The sequence below is a fragment of the Varroa destructor genome, unplaced genomic scaffold (assembly GCF_002443255.2).
Source record: "Varroa destructor unplaced genomic scaffold, Vdes_3.0 BEIS01000003.1, whole genome shotgun sequence".
Lineage (NCBI taxonomy): Eukaryota > Metazoa > Arthropoda > Arachnida > Mesostigmata > Varroidae > Varroa > Varroa destructor.
In genome coordinates, this window is record NW_019211456.1 from 36778458 (window position 1) to 36799442 (window position 20985).

Consider the following 20985-nt stretch of genomic DNA (forward strand, 5'->3'; position numbering starts at 1 on the left):
ATTCTCATGATACACTTATTAACTAAACGATGTATATGAAATTTGATTTCAATCCCAGAAAAGCAGCCCATGAAAATGGACAGCTGCTCTCTCTATGGCACTGAAATTCTGGTTAGCATTTCTATACTGTACATATTCATTCATTTTGCTTGGAGCCGTATGCGTCTGGGCCTAGTGTATAGTAAAGCGACATCACTATTCTGAAAAAATCAAGAGAAAATTTGAATGAACATCCTTTATTTATCCATAGTTGTGATTGTTTTTCTTCCAGCATGCATTGCAGTGCCATGCACGATGCATCTCTTGGCTGCTTACAGCTTAAGATCCACGTCTCTTCCAAGAGTATGTACTCAGTTGAGCCGTAGTCAACACACGGAACTGTAGGTCAAATGTTTTTAACACCCCCAGCAAAATAGACGATTAGTTCTTCTGTGATACGGCTATCCTCGATGGGTGCTTTTTTACATTTGCAGAGACCATTAGCGACGATATTTCAATGGATTCCGTCACTCTTAATGTAAACGATGTCTGGGTGCCGTCGACGGTGCATACGCGTTCAAGTACCAATTATCTGTGAGTTGATTGATCAAAATTACCATATGTGTAACTAATAACGAGTCGCCAGAACAAATATCGGCTGTTGTGATATCACACACCATACTGCTTTACATACCCTTCAAAACCTCATGGAACTTCAGTAGGAGCACGTAGGTATTATGGACAATAAGCTTGTACTTAAGGTTTTGATACTGCTGATGGTAATTGATATCATTAACTGATATTATTACGACTCGTTCCACTTTTTGAACTTCTGCAAATAGAACTAACATTTTTTGTGACGTCGCCAAGAAAAGAAAATTTCGTCCGAATGGTCTGTGCAAATGACATTGAATGAATGAGTTCCATTTTTCGACAAACTCTTTCGTCATCGACCACATCGTACAGCCTTCCTTGAGCATTACTTAAAAAAAATTACCTCTCATTCGGCGGATTTTCTAGTAGTTGAAGTGAGTTCTTTTCAGCCGTCTCTAAACTGCACTAATCGAATAAATCAACGACACATGTATTTGCTTGAACTTCGACATGCATTGCGGCATCTCTGTTATTTGGCTGGGTACATTTCATGATTTCGTCACTAATATCTGTGAGCATAGCCTCCGGAAAGATTTACATCGGAGTGTAAACCGTAATGTCGCAACGGGCCACAAAAATGACTTCATTCTCGGAAACGGAATACACAGGTGAAGTAGCAATAGTTTCAGATAGTTGTCATATAATCTCTGAAAACAAAACAGGAGACGGTATCGAAATAACGTTCACTTTCGACATCTAGTTATCTATAACAATTTATAAGGCTCCCCGCTTTGGGCATACGCCGGCTTTGAAATGAGTAATAGGGTTACCACTCCGTAAACTGATCATAGCTACAGCTTGAATCAGAAGTTTGACGCTTACTTCGAATTAAATGAAAATTCCTTTCTTTTAAATCAATCAGCAAGTTCTGGTTTTCTTATCAGAAACAGTAGCCCATTTGTATTGTGCTTAAATTACATTTAATGTAATTTAAAATATCGTAATACTTGGGATTTGTATCTGTTCCATGGGTATAAACCTTAAGGTACAATATGTCGTATAGATTCGAATCCTTCTATAGAAGGATTCGAATCTATACTTTCAACCCACACTCCAGCAAAAACCATTCGCTTTGCCTTTTTTATGGGACCATGTCATCAGAGCCTAAATAGTTCTTGTTAGTTAAGAGATATGCTATCTTCCTTGGTTTTTTTTTTACAAAACAGGTATGGTAAAGGCAAACGCATAATTTAGCCACAGTCATTGGTATTTACCGCGCGTATTTCGGATTAGAGTTTTAATTGAGAACAAGAAATAGCGGAATAATCGCCAATCCGGTGCAGTGAGGTATGCGCCATAGCAACGGTAGCGATTCCCTGTGCTAAGGCAGAGATCAGCCTTCCTCGCCGATGTAAACAAACAGATTGACAAATGGCGGCCGCCAGTCGAGGAACCGAATGGACTACTTTTTTAGAGAAACTTCCTTTGGAGCGAGCTGAGAAGGTAGGTTCTCGCAAGCGCGCGCACTGAAGTAACTCCATTGACATGCGAGGTGTCAGTGACGCGTAATATCCGGCTATACCGTTAGGCACTACGTAGAAAATAAACCGTGATTATTTCGCTCTCGACATAGGTTGCACTGCCTGATAAACGACTAGTGCTTTTTTATCCGTCAAATATATCGACAAGTGGCGTCGTAAAGTCTGATCAAACTGGCGTAGAGCGGAAAAGATGGACCGGTGTGGTCTGAATAGAGAGGAAAAAGGACTAAGTTAATCTGTTCGCATTCAAGAACTTCAGTGCCTAAAAGAATCTTGAAATCGATCAATAGTTGGATTGTTATACTATCGGTGAGACACACCCCCTTTATTTATACAGTAAAGACTGGCCCGATATGTCAGGCTTTGTTGAACCGCTGAGGTGTGCCGCCGGTTAGGAACCTAGGCGATTATAATAACAACTCTGTTTCTTTTTGATAGAGGGAGGTTATATAATACCAAAGAAAATAAAATTGGTGATCTCATCTCTACATATGAATATTATCCAAATGAGAGCTAATTATTTTGCTGTGTACCTGCCATATTAACGATCCAAAATTTATTTAGCTTAGTTAGTGTCATACGTGACCTGAAAATTCAATCTAAGTTGGCTGTTAGTAATACCCTTACATCTAGTACCAAGAAAAACAACTCGCACAATTCGCATTTTTTAAATATTGCAGCTTCTAAATGAGTTGGGTGAAAGCCTATCAGGGGTTCAGACCCGGGGACCGCAAGCAGAACATTACAATGAGCTGACACCTGAAGATTTTGAGAGGGGTACTCGAGCACTAAGTGATCTTTTCAAGAACCTTTGCCTACCTTCGTCACCAACGAAGACGCCAACTTCGAACGTGAGTTTTTCCAAAAGCTCTTTTCTAAATATATACTCTCATCGTTTGATCACGATTGAATTTTTAGCAAGCGTCTGTCCAAAATGGGTATAGCGCACAAAGTAAATACTAAGAATGTTGTATATATGAAACAGATATAGTAAAGCCGTCATTTCTATTAAAAACAAAAAAAAAAAACAACTGCTTATTGAAAAGTAATATAAGTAATTTGCAAAAAAAGTTTAGTCATCATGTAGAAATATATCATGATGGAGAGGTACTTCATATCACATTTCTTAAACCAATGAATTTGTATAAGCAAAGTGTTTTACCTATGAACCTTTTCGTTAATAATGTTAGACATGAATTGAGACAAGGAATCTGGGTTTTATCAAACTGTGTAAGGTTGCAGGTTCTATGTACTTCAAATCATGCTTGGGTGTATCTATTTGGTTGCCGAACTAATTAGTTCTATACGTATTAAATAGATAACTAAGATAAATTTATTGAGGTTAAGATAAGGTTAAATTTGTGTACCGTTAGTGTATCTTAATGTATACAAAAGCTTTGCTTTATTATCCAAATAAACTGCAAGATAGCATAAACGAAGGAAAATTTTCGGTCAGTACCTAAAGACATACTTCCAGACATCCAGGTTACGCCCATTGGGGGCACAGTACATCTTACGTTAATGGTCCAAGACAAACTCTTGCGGTCACTTGCCAGTATGGTCTGTTCCCAGCCAATACAACGAGATGTAGCATACATTAACAGCTGGCCTATTTAGTTAGCTGTCATGTCTTAAGCGAATCGAAAGCGGTTCCTTTGCTTGAGGGCCTCACTGCAGTAATTTTTCAGTATTTGGTACTGCACTTAAGGATTCTTGTTGGTTTGTCGGGCATAACAAGACGCTTGCCTCTGAATTGATTGCATTTATTGTAGTTTGACGTTGAATGCGTTCCTATGTAATATAGGTACAGATAATGCAAAGCCAAGTTTGTTTCTCATAAGAGATTTCGAGTTTGTGCACTTCAAGTAGATTAAACTGGTAACAGACTAATCGGAAGTTCATTTCAATACGTAGTGTGTAATGGATTAAGATTGAAAGGTCACAACGTACGAATTTTTTAAGCTAAGTTCGATAAGCTTGTTGTTAGGTGCACGTAAAAGCAAATCGACTGTTTTTAACAAAAAAAGTGGAGAACCTTTGCCAGTTCCGAGGCTTCGCCTAATTTCTAAGAGACAAAGTCCGATTGCTTGATGTCTTGTGTGAGCAACCATTGGTCTAAGTCCAGGCAATAATGATGATAGTTATTATTGTTATCTTCGTGAAGCATTGTCCTCAATTATAGAAGCGGTACGTGGCTATTGGATCTTGTACAGGAAATCAGACAAGAAAGCCTTGGCCAATAACTGAACCTCTCTATGACGTAAATGTTGTCTACTCAAGTACGTAACAAATGTATCTATGTGTATATATATGACGTCTGTTGTAGTGGAACGATTTACATACAAGTGCTACACCAATGTTATCCTTCATTTTCAGTAATTCAACCTGGACGTTCTTCCATTTTCTGCAGGGTTCTCCAGGGCTTGCAATACCAATTGTAACGACTTCAAGTAATGTTTTGTGCTGTGTATGCGTTGGACATGAAAGCTGATTCTTTGCTTTCATTTCAAACTAGCTATTCACGGTTAATTTGTGTGACGTAGCTAATCTCAAGCGTTATACACGGTCCCAATTAGTTTAACCATGTCGTTTTTATATTTATCCAATTCCTGAATCTTTTTTGCGCGTACTTTGCATAATTTTAAACAAATCTGATATTGCATGGACGGTATGGTCGATATATTATTTTTAGTTTCAAAGACAACAATATCTGGTGTCTAGAACTGATCTGATTTGGAGATATCAAGGGCGACTGATTATGTTGTGCCGTTTTAAAGCTTGCTGCTTTTAATTACCTTTGAGGAACTCATTTTTACAGGAACATTTTTAAGTGCGTTTTAATTTTGACAAATACTCGCTAATAGATTCTTGGATTATCATTTTGCGGACTGAGCGCGTTAAGAATCGCTAAGCAAAATATGAATAAATAAATCAGTAAATGCAAGTTTTCTCCACGAATATGTGTTTTATTATGTACAATAAATCTTCTTTATTACAATAATTACTAAATATGCAGTTTCAAGTGGACTGAAGCGACTGGTAGTGCGTTTGCTTGACTTTCAGATATGTTCATGCCAATGATAACTTCTGTTGAAACAGTATTAGCAAACGCTTCGGACGACACACGATTCAACCAAACGTAAAATGACGCCGTTCTAGAAATCAGTGTATTAATATTATAACAAAGCGTCTCTGTGAAATATAGTTTAGATTTCCAGTAATCTTGGGTTTGTCATTATCTGTACAATCTATTATAATGTTCAATTATCTCTGACTCGTTGACGTAGCATCGATTATTAGATTTGTTTTAGTGTGACCTCTGTTTTATAATGCCCAGTAGTGGATATAACTCAGTATGTATTTTACCTGTACAGGACCCGTGTACGACACGTTCGTAACTAACCCAAGGGTATGTTGTGATCATATTGAGTTGGTGTTAAGATCTTTCGATATCAAGTTCGGGAGTCATCAGTCAGTATTTTTCTCTTGACATAAAGTACAAATCGAATCTACTGGTTAGTGTGATTTATCAAGTTTTTAGCATCGAATATTTATATATCCGATTTGAGCAACATGCTTTAGCGCAAACATTATTGCCGTATAAACCACTATATAACGATTCTAATCTCAGAGTTTTATGGACGCATTTTACTCTGCAAATAATAAAAAGAGGTAAATAGATTTTATATTCGAACAAATCAACAAAATAATAGAAACAAAACACAGTACTGTCATTGAGTAGTGTAGTAAAAAAGTTTTGACATTAGTTAGTTAATCTTAAAGACGCGAAACTTGAAACACTTAAAAGAAAAACGAAAACGAAGCATCCCAATGGCATTACTTGTGGCTTGTTATTTGAGTCATAAGTGCTACAAACTGGGTCACAAGGCGAAAACACTCAATAGGTGGATACTACAAAATCATACACAGACGCGTATTCTAATAGTCCTCCCACGGGACTGGGGTTGCCTCTTGTAGAGTCCCCAGGTTTGTATTTTACTTTACCAAAATTGTCTACTGTTAAGATGAAACGGAACTTCAATGAACTACGTCTTCTCTATATCATTACCATTTGGTCGAAATATAGTTGGAATGACTTTTCTTAATTTTTATTAATCATTACAAATAAATACGCTGTGTTGGCAGGCATCGTAATTTGGTTTACTGTAAGGCGGTCGTTTTTTTTGATGAAATACGGCTTTATTAGATAAATTTGTTTGTGCCTATAATATATTAAAAGACCTATCCAATTTTTTTGAATTTCCGCACATATTTTGCGAGAGAAACCTAGATAAATTAGGTTAGCTGAAAAATATCAGAACCCCAGCTACTTTTACAGCTCCTTATCGCTCTCCAGATTCCCTATCATTTAACGTTGGCCAAATAAGCAGTTTGGCTAATAAAATGCTGATGTAAGGTATCGAAAATTTAGCTTTTTAATTGCCCTTCCTCCTTATTTGTCCTAGGGTGACGGCAACGGCTTGCTATCAGTATCTATGGAACGCCTCTCGAGTCCATACAAAGAAAAACTTCGACAAGTGGTGCTTCGTCATGAAGAAAGGCTGCGGCTGAGGTTCCTGAGAGAAGGCTCTCTGCCTCAACGCGCTCTGGCGCACTTCGATTGGGAAGCAGAGGTGAATAGTTTGGTATACTGATGTAATGGCATTCACATACTTCCTAACGTGAAGATAAGATTGCGCTCTCAAGGGTGCCACAGCTAACACCTGTTTGTCTGGATCGATTATACAGTCCAATATTACTGAGCAGCATGGCGAAAAGTGCGTACATTGCTTTAGAATATCACAATTATTTTCTACATCTTTACGTCGTTACTAATCCTTCGTTGCGTATATTTGGCTTGTTGTCTGTATGTTTATTTTTATTGATCAACCATTGATTGGCGTGACGCTTAGGTGGTCGTTGCAAGCAGCGCGTTGTCCTCGCAGGAAACGCCTCTCGTTCGTCTTTCGCTAGGTTTTCTAGGTCCCGACGGAGAATCTGTTCGAAATGTCACACTGGAGATGCAGAGTCGTCAACTTGATCGAACGATCGAAGAACTCGAAGCCTGTATTGAAGGGCGACTACCACTCGATGTCTCGGGCGGAACCCTAAAGAACTCTGAAATCGGATATGCAAATGGAGAGGTTCAACCTACTGACGATTAATAATAAAAACAATAATAGTACTATATTAATTGGTTCAATTGCACGATCAATAAACCAACGCCGAACAAAGCATAACGAAAAATATGCTGAAACATTCATTCGTTGTATAGACATAATGTTCAGTGTTTCCGAAAATTGACGCTTGAGCATGACCAATATGACCAATATATAACAACAGTACATATATATTTGATTTTCGGCACGAGTTACTTCGATTGGTATCAAAATTTTGACAAGATTTTTCGTAGCTGGCCCACACAATGTAACGTTGCAAAAAGTCGGGCAGGTGCGTGTGAGTAAAGCCATTGCAATTTGCCTCTATTTGACTCCTTAGGTCTATATCTGTGTCAATACTATTCTTTAATATAACATTCAAAAGTCACATAAAACTAAATAACTCATGTTAGAAGAAATTGACAAAAAAAATTGTAGAAATATATCGAATACTTCAACCAATATTTTGTTTGGAGGATGTCTAAAATGTCTGGTCAAATCTGGTTGAAGGTGATGCTCATTAGTGTGTGCCCATTAGTATCAAAAACGTTAATTTATACCATCTACTTATTTTCTTCTGTCTCGGTTTGTTCTGTGTTCTTTTTTTCTTTTAACGATAAATTAGCTTATCGTGGCACTCACCTATGAACGCAATTAACTTACGTATTCGAAAGTCAAGATTGATAACCATGGAAGCCTTCCTTCGAGTGGCATTCTGCACACCACAGGAGATACGGTTCTGCCATTGCATTCAGTGGCTGGTACACGGGTGCAAACCGTTCCAACGAACAACGATAACAAGCAGAATGAGTGCATCGGTATCAGATAAGAGATAACAGAAATCAAAAGAGCAACACTATGAAAACATTAATTTGGTTTGCGATTCTACATATTAAGGTTTTACACATGTGTGTGGGGTGGCGTGATGGGTCAGAAAATATACGGTAACATCGTAAGCGGACTTGGGCTGGGCCTGTAACGTAAATGTTATATCTATCGAAGTTAGCCAGTGCTTTGATATGTTTTGGAGACGCATTGTCGCAAAGGTTGAGCAGCCACACAACCAAATGAATAGTAGTGCGAATGCTTATTATTCACATTGACGATTGATAATGATGCAATAATACTACAACAATATTACAAACGATTCCACTTCGTAAGCTGACGCTGATAGTGAAATCGGGCCGGACAGCGTACCTGGGATTAAATGAAGCATGCAGTAGAAAAGTATTAGTTGGCTCGCTGTACCCATCACTGGTAACACAGTCTCTCATGTGTTAACGTAGTGAAGAGATAAGCCTAGGCTATAAAGGAGTAGAAAAGCAATTACTTCGAACGTATACAGAGATATATACAGAGTCGGCACGTGAATCATATGAAAGAATGCGTATTTCGTATCGCCCTTACGTCGTATAATAATACTGCGCGATGAACAAGTAACAAACAGAAAGCAATGTTTTTTTTTTTTATAGAGTTCGAGCCGTTGGCAATTGTTGGATTAAATTTGCGGGTGAAAAAAATAGAACAAGTTATCCATCGATTAGCGTAAGTGAAGTCCAACATTCGGCGTCTGACGGCCTCGATGTCTATCTATTCTAACAAAGACACTATTATCATCTAGGTTTTGGCGTTAACAGGTGTCAGTTGGTCACGTGGAGTCAACAAGAAGATATGGCTTATTTAAACAGAAAAATTAGCTGTCTAGATGCGGTGTGGGTACAATGCTTTGACACAACCATTCTAATAACAGGTGAACCGTACGCCAATATTCAGTCTCTAGCAGTACAACTGTACTATTAGCAGTAAAAGCAAATAAGCTTAGTATATGATATAAAGTAGTATATTATATGAATGAAAACAAGGGCATTGCCGTACCTAGATAACAATATATTATGGAAATATATACACTATTACTATTTTCTACTGAAAGATAGTAATACGAATCGCAGCAATATAGATAGCTAACAATAGATTGTTAACGTGGACCATGTCCATACTTGATGCGATCGACTTTTATTTACATTTTGATACACCATTATGTTTTGTACAGCACAGACAAGAAGGCCTGAAAGAAACATAAAAAAAAATAGTGAGTGTTATAAATGATATGTAGGATCATTCCACCCTGTAAAGGAATAAAAAAGATATTTTTCATTATCACTTGGTGTTTTTATTTTATAAAGAAATCATAATAACTTTGCATGTAAAAACATAAATCCTGCTAGCTTACTGACTGTACGTGAAGCTGGAGATTATAGAAGCTATTCGGTTTGAGCGTTGTTCTCATACTTTAGGTACTAAATGTCGGCGAGGGAGTTATTAGAATTTTTTTTAATAGAGTATTTTTTAAAGGGGTCGAGTACCGCTGCCGACTTAATGCAATTAAATGATAAGCTGTGTATTTTAAAAACTACGCTGTATTTACTAAAGCTCTTACACCTAGCTTTGTTATTCTTTATAAATTTTCTTTCGCATAGAAAATTGAAATCGTGGTTTTGCCGTCAGTTGTTTCCATTATATAATAGATTAAGTTATTGCAAAAAAAGACGAATTTGATGAAGTGATGTTCCTCGAAATGAGTGCATGTATTCTGGTAGTTTGCTATTCAGTTTTTCAGGTATGTGTCACGCTTATTTTTTTTGTGTTAACAGCAAGTTCATAGCCTCTACTGCTTATTCGTAACTGCCTAGCCCATAATAGACCACTAAGAAAAATGTTTCTAGTTTCTGAGTGTCCTGTGAATGCAAACAGTAACGTCGTTATGAACCACAAATGCACCTTGTTTCACTCTAATTAAAAAGTAATATATAATTACTAGTATCGAACTATTTATAATATTTAGTTTAAATTGTAATCTTATTCAAATGTATCGGAAATTCAGAAACGTCTCCAAAACACAAAAAAATCTGCCACTTATACTGCTTGTCCAGTGGCACCTACCGTCACATAATTAAGAGGAACTGAAGAAACCAAGCATAAGTTTCCTTGCCAGTGTGAGACAGATTCAAGGCGTAGAAATAACACGTGGTACGAACTATCTAATGTCAATAGACGTAGCTTTTCATTCACTTGTAGAATTAATAGTCAGCATAAAGTAAATATTTTTTTAATTTCGAAAATAGAATTTTCCATCCTAAGTTAAAATCGCACAGATAAAAAAAAATTTAAACCATGACAAAAAACTAATAACTTACAAATCACGCAGCTTATGACTCGCTATTCGGTTTCTGTCAGCTAGAGACAAAGCAAGCAAGTCTTACCTGACATTTATCCTTCTTAATGTGATTGAAATAATGTCACTGCTGCTTCCATGCTTTTATTTAGATCGTAGAATCTCTTTGCAGAACTTACTAACGGACATGAACGATATTGTGGAAACAGTTGACAACTTACATCAAAAATATACCCGGAAAACAGACTTATTTTGCATTTATCTCAAATGCGGCCGAGCTTACATCGAATTAATTATAAGCAATTTAGTTTAATTATTAACTTAAAAAAAGGATTTATTATTACTAAATCCCTAAACTTTTAAGTGTTTTATTTAGGTTATGACCTTTAAATTATAGTTGGCTAAAAAGTAAACTTTGAATCGTTATTTGACCGTTTCTTCCGTGAGAAACGTCATGAGTAAACTTTAATCTGACTCAGAAAAGAGTAGGTAAGCTTTTTTTGAGTTGGAATAAATTTTACTCGTATGAGCATATTGAGACGGAGTCAAACTGATTCGTTTACTTTCACCTGATGTGTTTATATTTATTTTCACAAACATGAATCTCCGAAAATGATTTTTGTGTATCGTTAGTATCTTAAGGCATTTCACTTTTCTGCGCTCCCTGCATTCCAGTTTCACGTGACCAACTGCTCGAATCAACGGATAATCAAGGAATGATTATAATAAGTAGGCAAACCCCTTCTGCTTTTTCTACACCCTATACTGAGCTCGTATACACTAGCAGTTATATTCTGATTTCAGTTCGACCCATTTAGGATCGAACTAAACTGAATTGGAAGAGGATGTTTTCTGCAGTCGTGTATATCATGTTTAATTTAAAATTTGCAACCTGCAGCTCCATCGAACCACAACTAGCGTGACGTCACGGAGGCGGTGGCCAATGAGGGTCGCGACGTCGCGTAAAATTGGATCCAAGTCACATTTCTTGAGCATTCGGCTTTTAAAAAAGTGGCCCTCAAAGGGACACTTTACGCGTGACTAGGTGGTCTCAGACTGCTTGACCAATCACTACTTCAGTGTGTTCAGCGTATGCTGAAAGACGGCTTTTTGGTGACGTGTACCTGTCATCTTTGAATTTGGCGCGTAACTAGATTTAAGGGGATACTTGTGGGGAGTGGGAGTAAAAATTAGTGATTGCGATTTGTTACATTTTTTTTTCCCAGTTTCTTGAGATAATTGCCAGCCTATGTGCATCATCTGATTATTAAAAGTCCCTCTGATCTACTTGATCAGCCGCTGGCGAGCCATTGGGCGAGGATGCAGAGTCAAAATTGGCGCGCGGCTGTCCCCTGTCGCCAGTATGCTACGCCAGTCTGCGGTAACCAATCAGCGAGCGACAGTCACGTGAAAACACGGCCATTGCTGAGGACCGACTTGGCTCAACGACGAGTGTCACTTACTCTGTGCAGAGCCTGGTGGACGTCGCAGCGGTAGTGCAGCAAGGAGCAGAGGCAGTTTGAGTGCTACATCTCTACAAGCCACCATTTACAACACAACAGTGTTCTTCTGGTTCGTATTGCCCAGCACGTTTGCTCATCCGGCGATTTTGAGCATATTAGTCGTTAACATCCCTTCACTGCAGCGTATTTGTAGCCGGTACAAAGGCTCCAACCAAACTTAATCGTCATGTCGGCAGAAAATCTAATCCCCGACTATTCCCCATTCTTTGGTGTGATGGGGGCCACAGCCGCCATGGTGTTCTCTTCGTTGGGCGCAGCGTACGGTACTGCCAAGTCAGGCACGGGTATCGCCGCAATGTCTGTCATGCGACCAGAGTTGATCATGAAATCGCTCATTCCCGTTATCATGGCAGGTATTATCGCCATCTACGGGCTCGTCGTGGCTGTACTCATTTCGTCTGGCATCAGCTCGCCTTACAAGTTGATTAAGTCATACCTGCACCTTGGCGCTGGCCTTTCTGTTGGCCTTTCAGGTCTGGCTGCCGGTTTCGCGATTGGTATTGTTGGTGATGCTGGGGTGCGTGGCACAGCACAACAACCCCGCCTCTTCGTAGGAATGATCCTTATTCTTATATTCGCTGAGGTACTAGGTCTTTACGGCCTGATTGTAGCCCTGATCATGTTCTCGAAGGCATCGGGTATTGCTTAAACAACAACAGCCGAAAATCATCACCACCAATAACGACTCGTATCTCTACCAAATATCACCATCGCCTCTAAACATCGCATCTATAATATCAGCAAGCGTAGAGGGACAGAACGAGAAATCAAGGAGAGTAGGTGTAGTTAATGGCCTCCGAGTGTCAGCCAGCTCTCGCAGACACAAACGAACAATTATAGTAATAGCCATGAGCAGGCAGCGTGGTAGACAGGACATTGAGTACACCGTGATGGGTCGAATTAGCAAAAAGGAAGCAATAGAACAAAAGACTTAAGAAACAAGACCAAGCCATAAGATGAAATAGCACCGAAACCAATATAAGGACGTCTCCCAACTCAACAGCAAATGGGTGACCAGCGTGGCAGGTTACTCGGGATGGAAGAAAGCACTAACCTTATAGAAAGGAAGACGACGAAGACCTCGGAGGAGCTGCAACACACTGCAGCAGCAGGCGAGATGACGATGATCGGCGAACTTCGGAGAAGTATCCAATATATCTGAGATCGCACATTTACAACTTATTGACAATAGAAAGAAAAATCATAATGTGACGTAGAAGAACCTAATAACCGTATCCCTCCCCTATTTCTGCCCGAGTTCATTGGGCAGAGGCCTTGTTTTTGCTAAATTAGTTTCTATACAAGTGACATATATGCATATATACGATGAAAAGTGATGGAAATACGGATTAGTTTTACCATAAATTATAGGACGTAAGAGAGGTGAGGTTGACTCTATATATATGCCACATATAGAAAAATGCAAAATATACAATTGACTCCCTGCTCGTTGAATCAATTCCATATTTCTCGTTGAAGCATACAAATTCTTCTGTATATTATCATATCCAGCTTGGAGCTTTTTATTAAAGATCGAATAATTAACGCGACTGAACTAAACCGACTTTTGTGTACCCCCTGTACCTAGAGCAGGTGTCTCAAGCTATATGCCTATATCAAGCTCGCCACTGCACCAAACCACTATCAGCAGTGTTAGGCTTAACGGGCCCATTAGGGGTCTTCGGGGGAGCTCGGACCCCTGGAACACATTAAGTGAGGGGCTTCGAACGTATGGTGGCGTTTGGAACGCGTGCGTGTGATGTAAAATGACCGCGTATAGTCAACGAACGATTCGTTGGACTCGACTGGATTGATGGCAGACGGAATGTTCCACTTACATAAGTGTAATAGTAATAACATAATTATGATGACGATATAGAAACAGTTAATTTCGAACTCAATAGAAGTCATCTGCGTAACACATTGTGCGATACGGCTTGTATTTGAGCCGATTAAATTTTTCAGCTAAGAAAATTTGCAACGGACAGTATGTGAATGTTGATATTATTCCTATAGGTAGAACAATAGCACATATATATAGAAAAAGATAATATGTCATATAAACATACACAGCAAAATTAGCAGCTAACTGACTAGCACGAATCCAATGTGAAGAATTACAACAACAAAAAATTTTTAAAAAAAAACAAAGTCCATCACCTTGAAAGCAAAGAAAATTTTTCTAGATAATAATTACAACCGTGATGTTGACAATGATAATATTGATTGAATAGGAAATTGTTAAGGTGATACAATATTGAGAAAAGAAATGATGGCGATGCTGACGGTGGAGATGACAATGATGAAGACCGCTATTACTTGGGTTGAAAAACACGACAGCGCAAGCGGAAGAAAAAGTAAGAAAAAACAGGACAGGTTAGGGATAGTAATAATAACATTATTACAAGAATATTTGCAAAGGTAAAGGAAGGAAAGGGGGCTTAAATTTTTGGAACAGGCAGAGGCTGGTTTAGTGCAAACAAGTGGATAGAGTAAATAATATTGATGATGAGTTAGGTGGGACTATGGGAAGTTAAAAGGAAAAAATTTCGGATAGTTATTCTATTTGGGCAGACCAGACGAAGTCGTCTCTTTGCAGTGCGCGGTCTAGCGACAACAGCAGTAGTTGGTACGGCAACAGTAATAACAACACGAATCGAAAGCGCGCTGCTGTATTATGAACCGCAGTTGGGTAAACGTGCATAAGAACTAAATGCGGTATACTTAAGTGAAAATGATTTGAAATGTTACTGTACAGTTTTACGTTTGTTGTATTGTGAATGCATGAATAAAACCAATATGATTTTAATCGAAATGTTACGTATGTTATTCTTTTTTATAATATTTACTATCATGAAACGTGTATGTAAAAAGACCTGGTATATGAATTAGTGGGATTTCAAGAATTGTCCATAGATTATATTTTTGTCATAATATTCTAGTGACAAAAATATAACTAAAAAAAAAGTATGAAGAGTAATAAAAAATCAACATCTATGGTATAATCAACGTCTTATTGCATCGATAATTACATTTAGGATAGAAATCAAACGGGTTAAGTTTTCATCCATATTAGAGGTGCTCTCCCATTAGGAGGACTACTAAGTTGGCTCTAGTGTAAAATACAGCTCAACTGTTCATTTATACGAATAGAGCATATAATTAGTAATCGCGGCCAACATTAGACGATGCATCTAGATTCTATGGAGGTGTTAGATTTTGTTACCTAGTCACAAATGATTATGAATAGGAGGTAACCAATATATCGTAAACGGTATTCTAAATTGTGTTCGAGCAACTACATATCTATGAAGTATTTCATAGATATCATTACGCAAGTAAATCATCTATCACTTTTCTCTAATGTAATTATATAGTTTTTCATTTTGTTCATTTAAACATAGTCAATTATATTTAGTTTTTCAAGCGTGTATATCGTGAGATGCGTCAATTTCCTCTCAGCTTCATAGCATTGGTCTCTCAAGTGCGACGAATAAATCGCAAACCTTCACCTTTTTTCCAAAAAAAAAAAAGTAAAACTAAGAAAAAAAGTGAAGAGCACCACATAATTTTGGTTTGTCTACTGCTAAGCACTTCTTTTGTATTCTGCTGTTGGTAGATAAGACAAGTTGCTGTGCGGTAGTGGATGCAAGAACCTGGTGATGCCGCGTAGTTTTACGATATCGACTAGATTGACGGATCGACGGCCGGCCAATACAGACGAATGAACGAGTGCTTTGTAACTGTTGGGAAGCAGATGATTCCAGTGCTAGCGTCACATGACCATAACCCTTACAAAAGAACGTGTGAGCGTTGCAGTACGACGATGGCGACGGTCAAAGCGACAGGCCCGACTACGGCAACTAAAGCTGCTTCGGTTACGAGACGATTCAACGCGGCAGGGCATTTGGCATGTGACGATTTTCAAACTAACTAGTCAGCCAACTTAAATGCAGCAAGAACAAGTCGTCGGTTTGGGTGTCTTTTAAAGCGTCCACGTACGCTCTGCTGCAGGTATTGCTTGGATTGGCGTACTAGTGAACCGCTGCTACTTAGCCAGATATGATCCTCGGCCAAACTACGTATCGACAGCTAGTAAAACGAACTTAATGGAACTCCTACAAACGATACGCTTCGTGGGCGGGCGGATGCAACTGTGTTTTATTAATTGATATGTGGTTAGTTGAAATCGCTAAAGAGTCATCCTTCCTAGATGCCTGACGAGATACAGCTGGCTGTGTACGTTTCATTCTGGATGCTGTTGCAATCTCAGCGATGTCCTGATTGCCATTACTTCTTTTTCTACCACATTGAATAGTCTTTCCCCCTGCCAATCATGCTGTATATGCCATGCTGCTATTACTGAGTCCTCTTACCTGTAAAGCTCTGGTCTGTAAAAATATAAGTTGACAACGTTTCCATGTATTCCTGCTGCCGCTGCTGCTTATGGCGGGGATGGCTCTTGCTCGTTTGCTATTCTCTTTGCTGTTACTACGGCGAGATGAGGAAAAAATATAGTCTAAACTCTAGGTTAAATCTGAGTTGGAGTAAAGTTTGTGTATCAGCCTGAGAGTACGGGCGCCCGCGGTACGATATGACAATATATCACAACTGCATTTATCTCCTTTTCCTACTCTGTCAACTGCTTTGAAAATTTGCAGATTTTTTGAGCAGAACGAAATTGACCACGCCGGCGATTCAGAATAACGTTTTGGGTTTTCAGGCTTATTATCTTTGAGTAATCGTCGATTCTAGTAGTAGAGGATATAATCGTAAAATTGTCATCAGTATAAACAAACAGAACTGGAAAACGGAATTATCCGTTAATTTTCAATTTATCATTGGATTAGAGCACACTTTTCAGTAAAAATCTAGGAGCTGGCAACCGAGTATCACCAACAGCTGTACTATACGATTTAGCTAGACACTTGATCTTTCTTGAAAGCAATATAGAATTGTTTACATGAAAGGCCTTGTCTGAATTAAAGGTGCGGCTTATAATATAGATCGGCCATGCAAACAAAAAGATTTAACTGGGTATTTTTGATAAATCGCCACAAGACGCATTTTAAGTGCTTATTAGTTAAACGTTCATTTCAGATTTAGTTGAAGGAACATTCGCTGAGACATTTTTATTATTCTGATGAACTGTGTACCGAACGAGTGACATCGTATACTTAGCACAAACATAAAAACACTGCCTACTAACATTAATTGTATTTTCTTGATTGAATTGATTTCCACGGTGGTGTCTCTTAGAGATCTTTTTGTTTAGAATCATCAAAACGAGATTGTGTTTATTTAAAATTTTCACAGCCGAAAAATAAACAAACAAACAAACTCAGTTGAACGTGCCCGACGACATAAAACATGCGATCGAATAATAGAAGTGCTGCTGATGCTTGCAAATAGTTTACTCGTGCTGTATAACATAGGCATGTTTACACCCATTGATGTCTCCTTGTCATTCTTCCTTTAGAGCAGGTCGCCATGTAAGACGGATAGAAGTTGATCATTCACATTGGAATAATAAAAGTTAGTTGACCTGAGCGCGTTAATTTTATTTGTATCCACTTTCTTCGGCTAAATACCCTATAAATGTGTATTATTATTATGTATTAAAATCTAGTGAACTGTAAAATAACCAGTGACTTTTCTAAACCTTTACCTAACTTTAGTATTAGTATCTATACTATATATCGAATGCATATATCTTTGAAAAATTATAAAATCTGTTGACATTTAAAAATAATTTTATTGTTAAGAAAACCTATCATTTAAAATAAACTTGCTTAGTTGAACTAAACTTCTACAGTATAGGCCGTGGTATTCTTTCGCGTAATTCTTTTAGGTTTGAAGAAGTAATTGTGACATAATAGAGCGTGGAATATAGTTTGAAGTTTTGGCTTTAAGCTATATTTCGTGTTATATTTCTGTAATATTTTATTTGTTCTTCAAGGTAACTATTCGTTTTCAAATATTGAGCTTATAAAAATTTCAATTCTTGTGAGGGGCGGACATAGTATAAAATGCTGATGTGGAACGACACAAACAATTATTTTGCAGAAAAATGTCTCGTCATAAGTAAAGTTCTACCGTTGTAGTGTAACTCAACTCTACATCTTCTATTTATCAATGCTGTGCCTAGATTGAAGATAACTGCACTGCACGCCCTATATTTGCCTCATTAGGTCTTTAAGGATACGACTGAGTATGTCGTTGACCTAGAACTTAGAGTAATATTCTTTCAAAACAAAACCCAATCTAAATGCGTAGTATTAGCTACACCATTTAATTTCGCCACTCCCTCGAAAACCTAAAAATTTCAAAATGTCGTTTTTTTTAAATCTATTTTTATAAATGCCGTCAGAGTTTGTAGAGTAGTCTTGCTAAATAGTACTTATGACTCAGTTGGTATCAATCGTAGCCAGCATCTGCCTGATACAATAACACATTGAGCATTTTCGACAATTCAAAAAATAGAAAAATCTGCTTCTTTAACGGTCAGGTTGGACAAGTGCCTCTGAACATAGGGTAGCGCACGAACTAGCCACATGTCGTTAGCATTTCTGGCTACGTCCGTTCCAAACTCCAAGTAGGTTTTTAAAAATATGTAAAACCAACAAAAATATTTTGAAATTGAGAATATCTACGTATAATATATATCGTAAATTCAAACTATCTGATGGGAACAATTCTGCTGTAGATCTTGATTGCGCTTGAAATTAATCAGATTAAATATCAATAAGCTGTTTGTATTTTGAAACGGGACCAAACGAATCCACTACAAGCTGAATCGTTTCTAAAAAACGTGATAATCAAAATCTTTTTTAAATTAAAAAAAAAATGGCACAGTTTTGGTATGTTTTTCATTTTCAGGTGGTATGTTTTTATATTGTGCTGCTTGTTTGCTACGCCTTGCTCTTTTACTGTATAAATATATTAGTTTTAAGTTTTACAGCCGGTACTACAACTATGTAGCATTGCTTATCTCCACAAAAGCAAACACTGGCTCCCAGCAGGAAACAAACTGTGCCTTCGCTCTATTTCGAATCTAGTCCACCTTGGGTGTTCCTAAGTTTGGTAGACAAACGGGTTACTACTGCAACATCACGTGGACGTAAGGTGCAGCAACGCCTTAGATTTAGCCATCACTGGCCGTCGCACGTGCGAGCATTCTAACATTACCCTCATTTATTCGCTTTTATTTAAAACATTTTCCGTCCTTGATGGTCGCAATGTTTTGTAGCAGAGCACATGCTATCAGCTATTTGTATGGAAATTAACAACAACTACGTCGCTTTTAAAAAACTGCGTAAACTTACTGCCAGTAGTACTGTCGACGATAACGATACTCATTCTAAGTTACATTTAATGTGATCGTCAAATGATCACGCCAACAATATGCTAGTTCTATGCAGTCTGTATGCTGAGTCGTGGAGAACCGTGGCCGTAGTAAATTGATTAGCATGAGAATCAACATCAACGTAAGCTAAAAACCTGGCATTAGTCATTCAGATATAGGATTTACATCTCATCTTAAGAAATTAGTGTTTTATTAACTACCTTTGTAAGACCACAACTAACAAAATTCAACTTTAAGTCTTACTCCCTTTTTGGCCAGTGAAGTTCACTTGTGGCAGAAAGCTAAGTTAATTAGTTGAGCTAACTCTTCAATTAAGTCGATTCGAATTTTGCAAAACTCAAGCGTAGATAAACATATGACGTATTACCGATGAACATGATTGATATGCTGAGAACTAAATATAATGCTTTTACAAGTTTATTATTAGGACTTCCTTTGTACATCAGGCTGTACTATCGATCTTGTTCGACTGTTTCCAGTAGAGTATTCATAGGAAGTACAGCTGTGCGATAATATTTGTTTGGAGTTTTTTTTTGCTGCAACGCATAAATAAATTTCGAGACAATTAAATTTTTCCGTTTTCCCTTTTCAAGCGTACTCCTTTTTTTCACAAGGCGTAAAACTACAGCGCACCCATGCTTTCTCGGGAACAAAGGAATGTCTAAAATAAGACGCTACTTACCGAATGGTCTATAGGTTAATTAAATTTTAGACAGTAAAGTTAAAGGAAAATTTTCGATGATAAGGCCGTGGCACTTTTGTGAAAGACAGCATTGACTGATATAGTGGAAACCGGATAACGAACATTGAGATACTGTCACTATTGAACTCAACTATTTTAAAAAATGTTCGTGCTCGAAATATGAAGTAAAAATGACTCCACTTCACATCCTATTTACACTCAATAAAAAATAAAGCGAGCAAATTTGACATCATAAGCCAGGCAAAAACTAGGTGCTTTTGTACCATGGCAGTGATTTGGAATTAACGGCTTTTAGCCGTTATCTCGGATCATAGTTATAGCCAGTATAGAGGATATTGTGCAAAAAGCGAAAACAGCCGTAATGAAGGATTGTCGAATTATCCTTACAGGGCAGGCAGAAGTGTCAAACAAGTCATCCCGGTCCATAATGAAAGGTCATTTGTAGGTGAAAACACTAACAGCAAGGGCCGCGCTGAAGGGCCTAAGAAATTTGGTCCAGGAAATGCGGACCTCGTCCCAAGAGAAACTTGACCATTTAAAGGAGCCTCGACTTCCGTACACATTAGCATTCTCTGACCTTTCTCTGTTTCCAAACTTCAGTCGATATCTGGAAAGACAACAAAATTTGACACTTGCCAGAAGATCTAAGAATAACTAAAAGCAGAGCTCGACTTACTGGATTTATTTCAAAAAAGGGTTACTAAGGAAACGGTGGTGTAGAATCAGGTGGAAGTTATTCCTAAGGAAACAAGTGAAATTTCAATGACTGGGTCATGGCAAGCTGCTACAGAGCCAAATGATTGATACTTTTTTTGATACATCAGTGTCTGTATAAGTTAGCCCAAACAAAAATGATAATCGAAGTTGCGATCCATCTATTTATAAGACGATGCTGCATATCTAATATATTCAGCACAGCGTTCCTAAAGAAATTTGAGCGAACAACTG

At 37.9% G+C, this 20985-nt stretch overlaps 2 protein-coding genes and 3 long non-coding RNA genes across 5 annotated transcripts in view; 2 read left to right on the plus strand and 3 right to left on the minus strand.

The window, feature by feature from the left end:
- Positions 1-89: 89 nt before the first annotated feature.
- LOC147756891 (uncharacterized) lies at positions 90-1972 on the minus strand. Its single transcript, XR_015325046.1, has 3 exons — positions 1848-1972; positions 977-1280; positions 90-378 (listed from the first exon to the last, which is right to left on the minus strand). It is a non-coding gene; the product is annotated as an uncharacterized LOC147756891 (long non-coding RNA).
- LOC111246905 (uncharacterized) lies at positions 1894-9430 on the plus strand. Its single transcript, XM_022797277.2, has 5 exons — positions 1894-2076; positions 2795-2965; positions 6581-6748; positions 7028-7258; positions 7899-9430. The coding sequence occupies exons 1-5, from the start codon at positions 2005-2007 to the stop codon at positions 7929-7931; spliced, it is 675 nt and encodes a 224-aa protein (XP_022653012.1). The 5' UTR covers positions 1894-2004; the 3' UTR covers positions 7932-9430.
- Positions 6202-8077, minus strand: LOC147756892 (uncharacterized). The gene is made up of 2 exons (XR_015325045.1): positions 7937-8077; positions 6202-7232 (listed from the first exon to the last, which is right to left on the minus strand). It is a non-coding gene; the product is annotated as an uncharacterized LOC147756892 (long non-coding RNA).
- Positions 9431-11821: 2391 nt separating the features above from the next.
- Positions 11822-14783, plus strand: LOC111246906 (V-type proton ATPase 16 kDa proteolipid subunit c-like). The gene has a single exon (XM_022797278.2). It carries the CDS (start codon positions 12135-12137, stop codon positions 12615-12617), a length of 483 nt encoding a protein of 160 aa, XP_022653013.1. The 5' UTR covers positions 11822-12134; the 3' UTR covers positions 12618-14783.
- Positions 14784-17069: 2286 nt separating this feature from the next.
- Positions 17070-20985, minus strand: part of LOC147756893 (uncharacterized) — a 6843-nt gene continuing 2927 nt past the window's right edge. The window contains exons 2-3 of the long non-coding RNA XR_015325044.1: positions 20425-20644; positions 17070-19870 (exon numbers count right to left, since the gene is read on the minus strand). This is a non-coding gene — a long non-coding RNA (uncharacterized LOC147756893). The remainder of the gene's footprint in view (positions 19871-20424; positions 20645-20985) is intronic.

Coding starts and splice junctions, on each gene's coding strand:
- LOC111246905 (XM_022797277.2), top strand. CDS start 2,005: ATGGCGGCCGCCAGTCGAGGAACCGAATGGACTACTTTTTTAGAGAAA. Junction 2,077..2,794: donor CTTTGGAGCGAGCTGAGAAG/GTAGGTTCTCGC, acceptor TAAATATTGCAG/CTTCTAAATGAGTTGGGTGA. Junction 6,749..7,027: donor ACTTCGATTGGGAAGCAGAG/GTGAATAGTTTG, acceptor CGTGACGCTTAG/GTGGTCGTTGCAAGCAGCGC.
- LOC111246906 (XM_022797278.2), top strand. CDS start 12,135: ATGTCGGCAGAAAATCTAATCCCCGACTATTCCCCATTCTTTGGTGTG.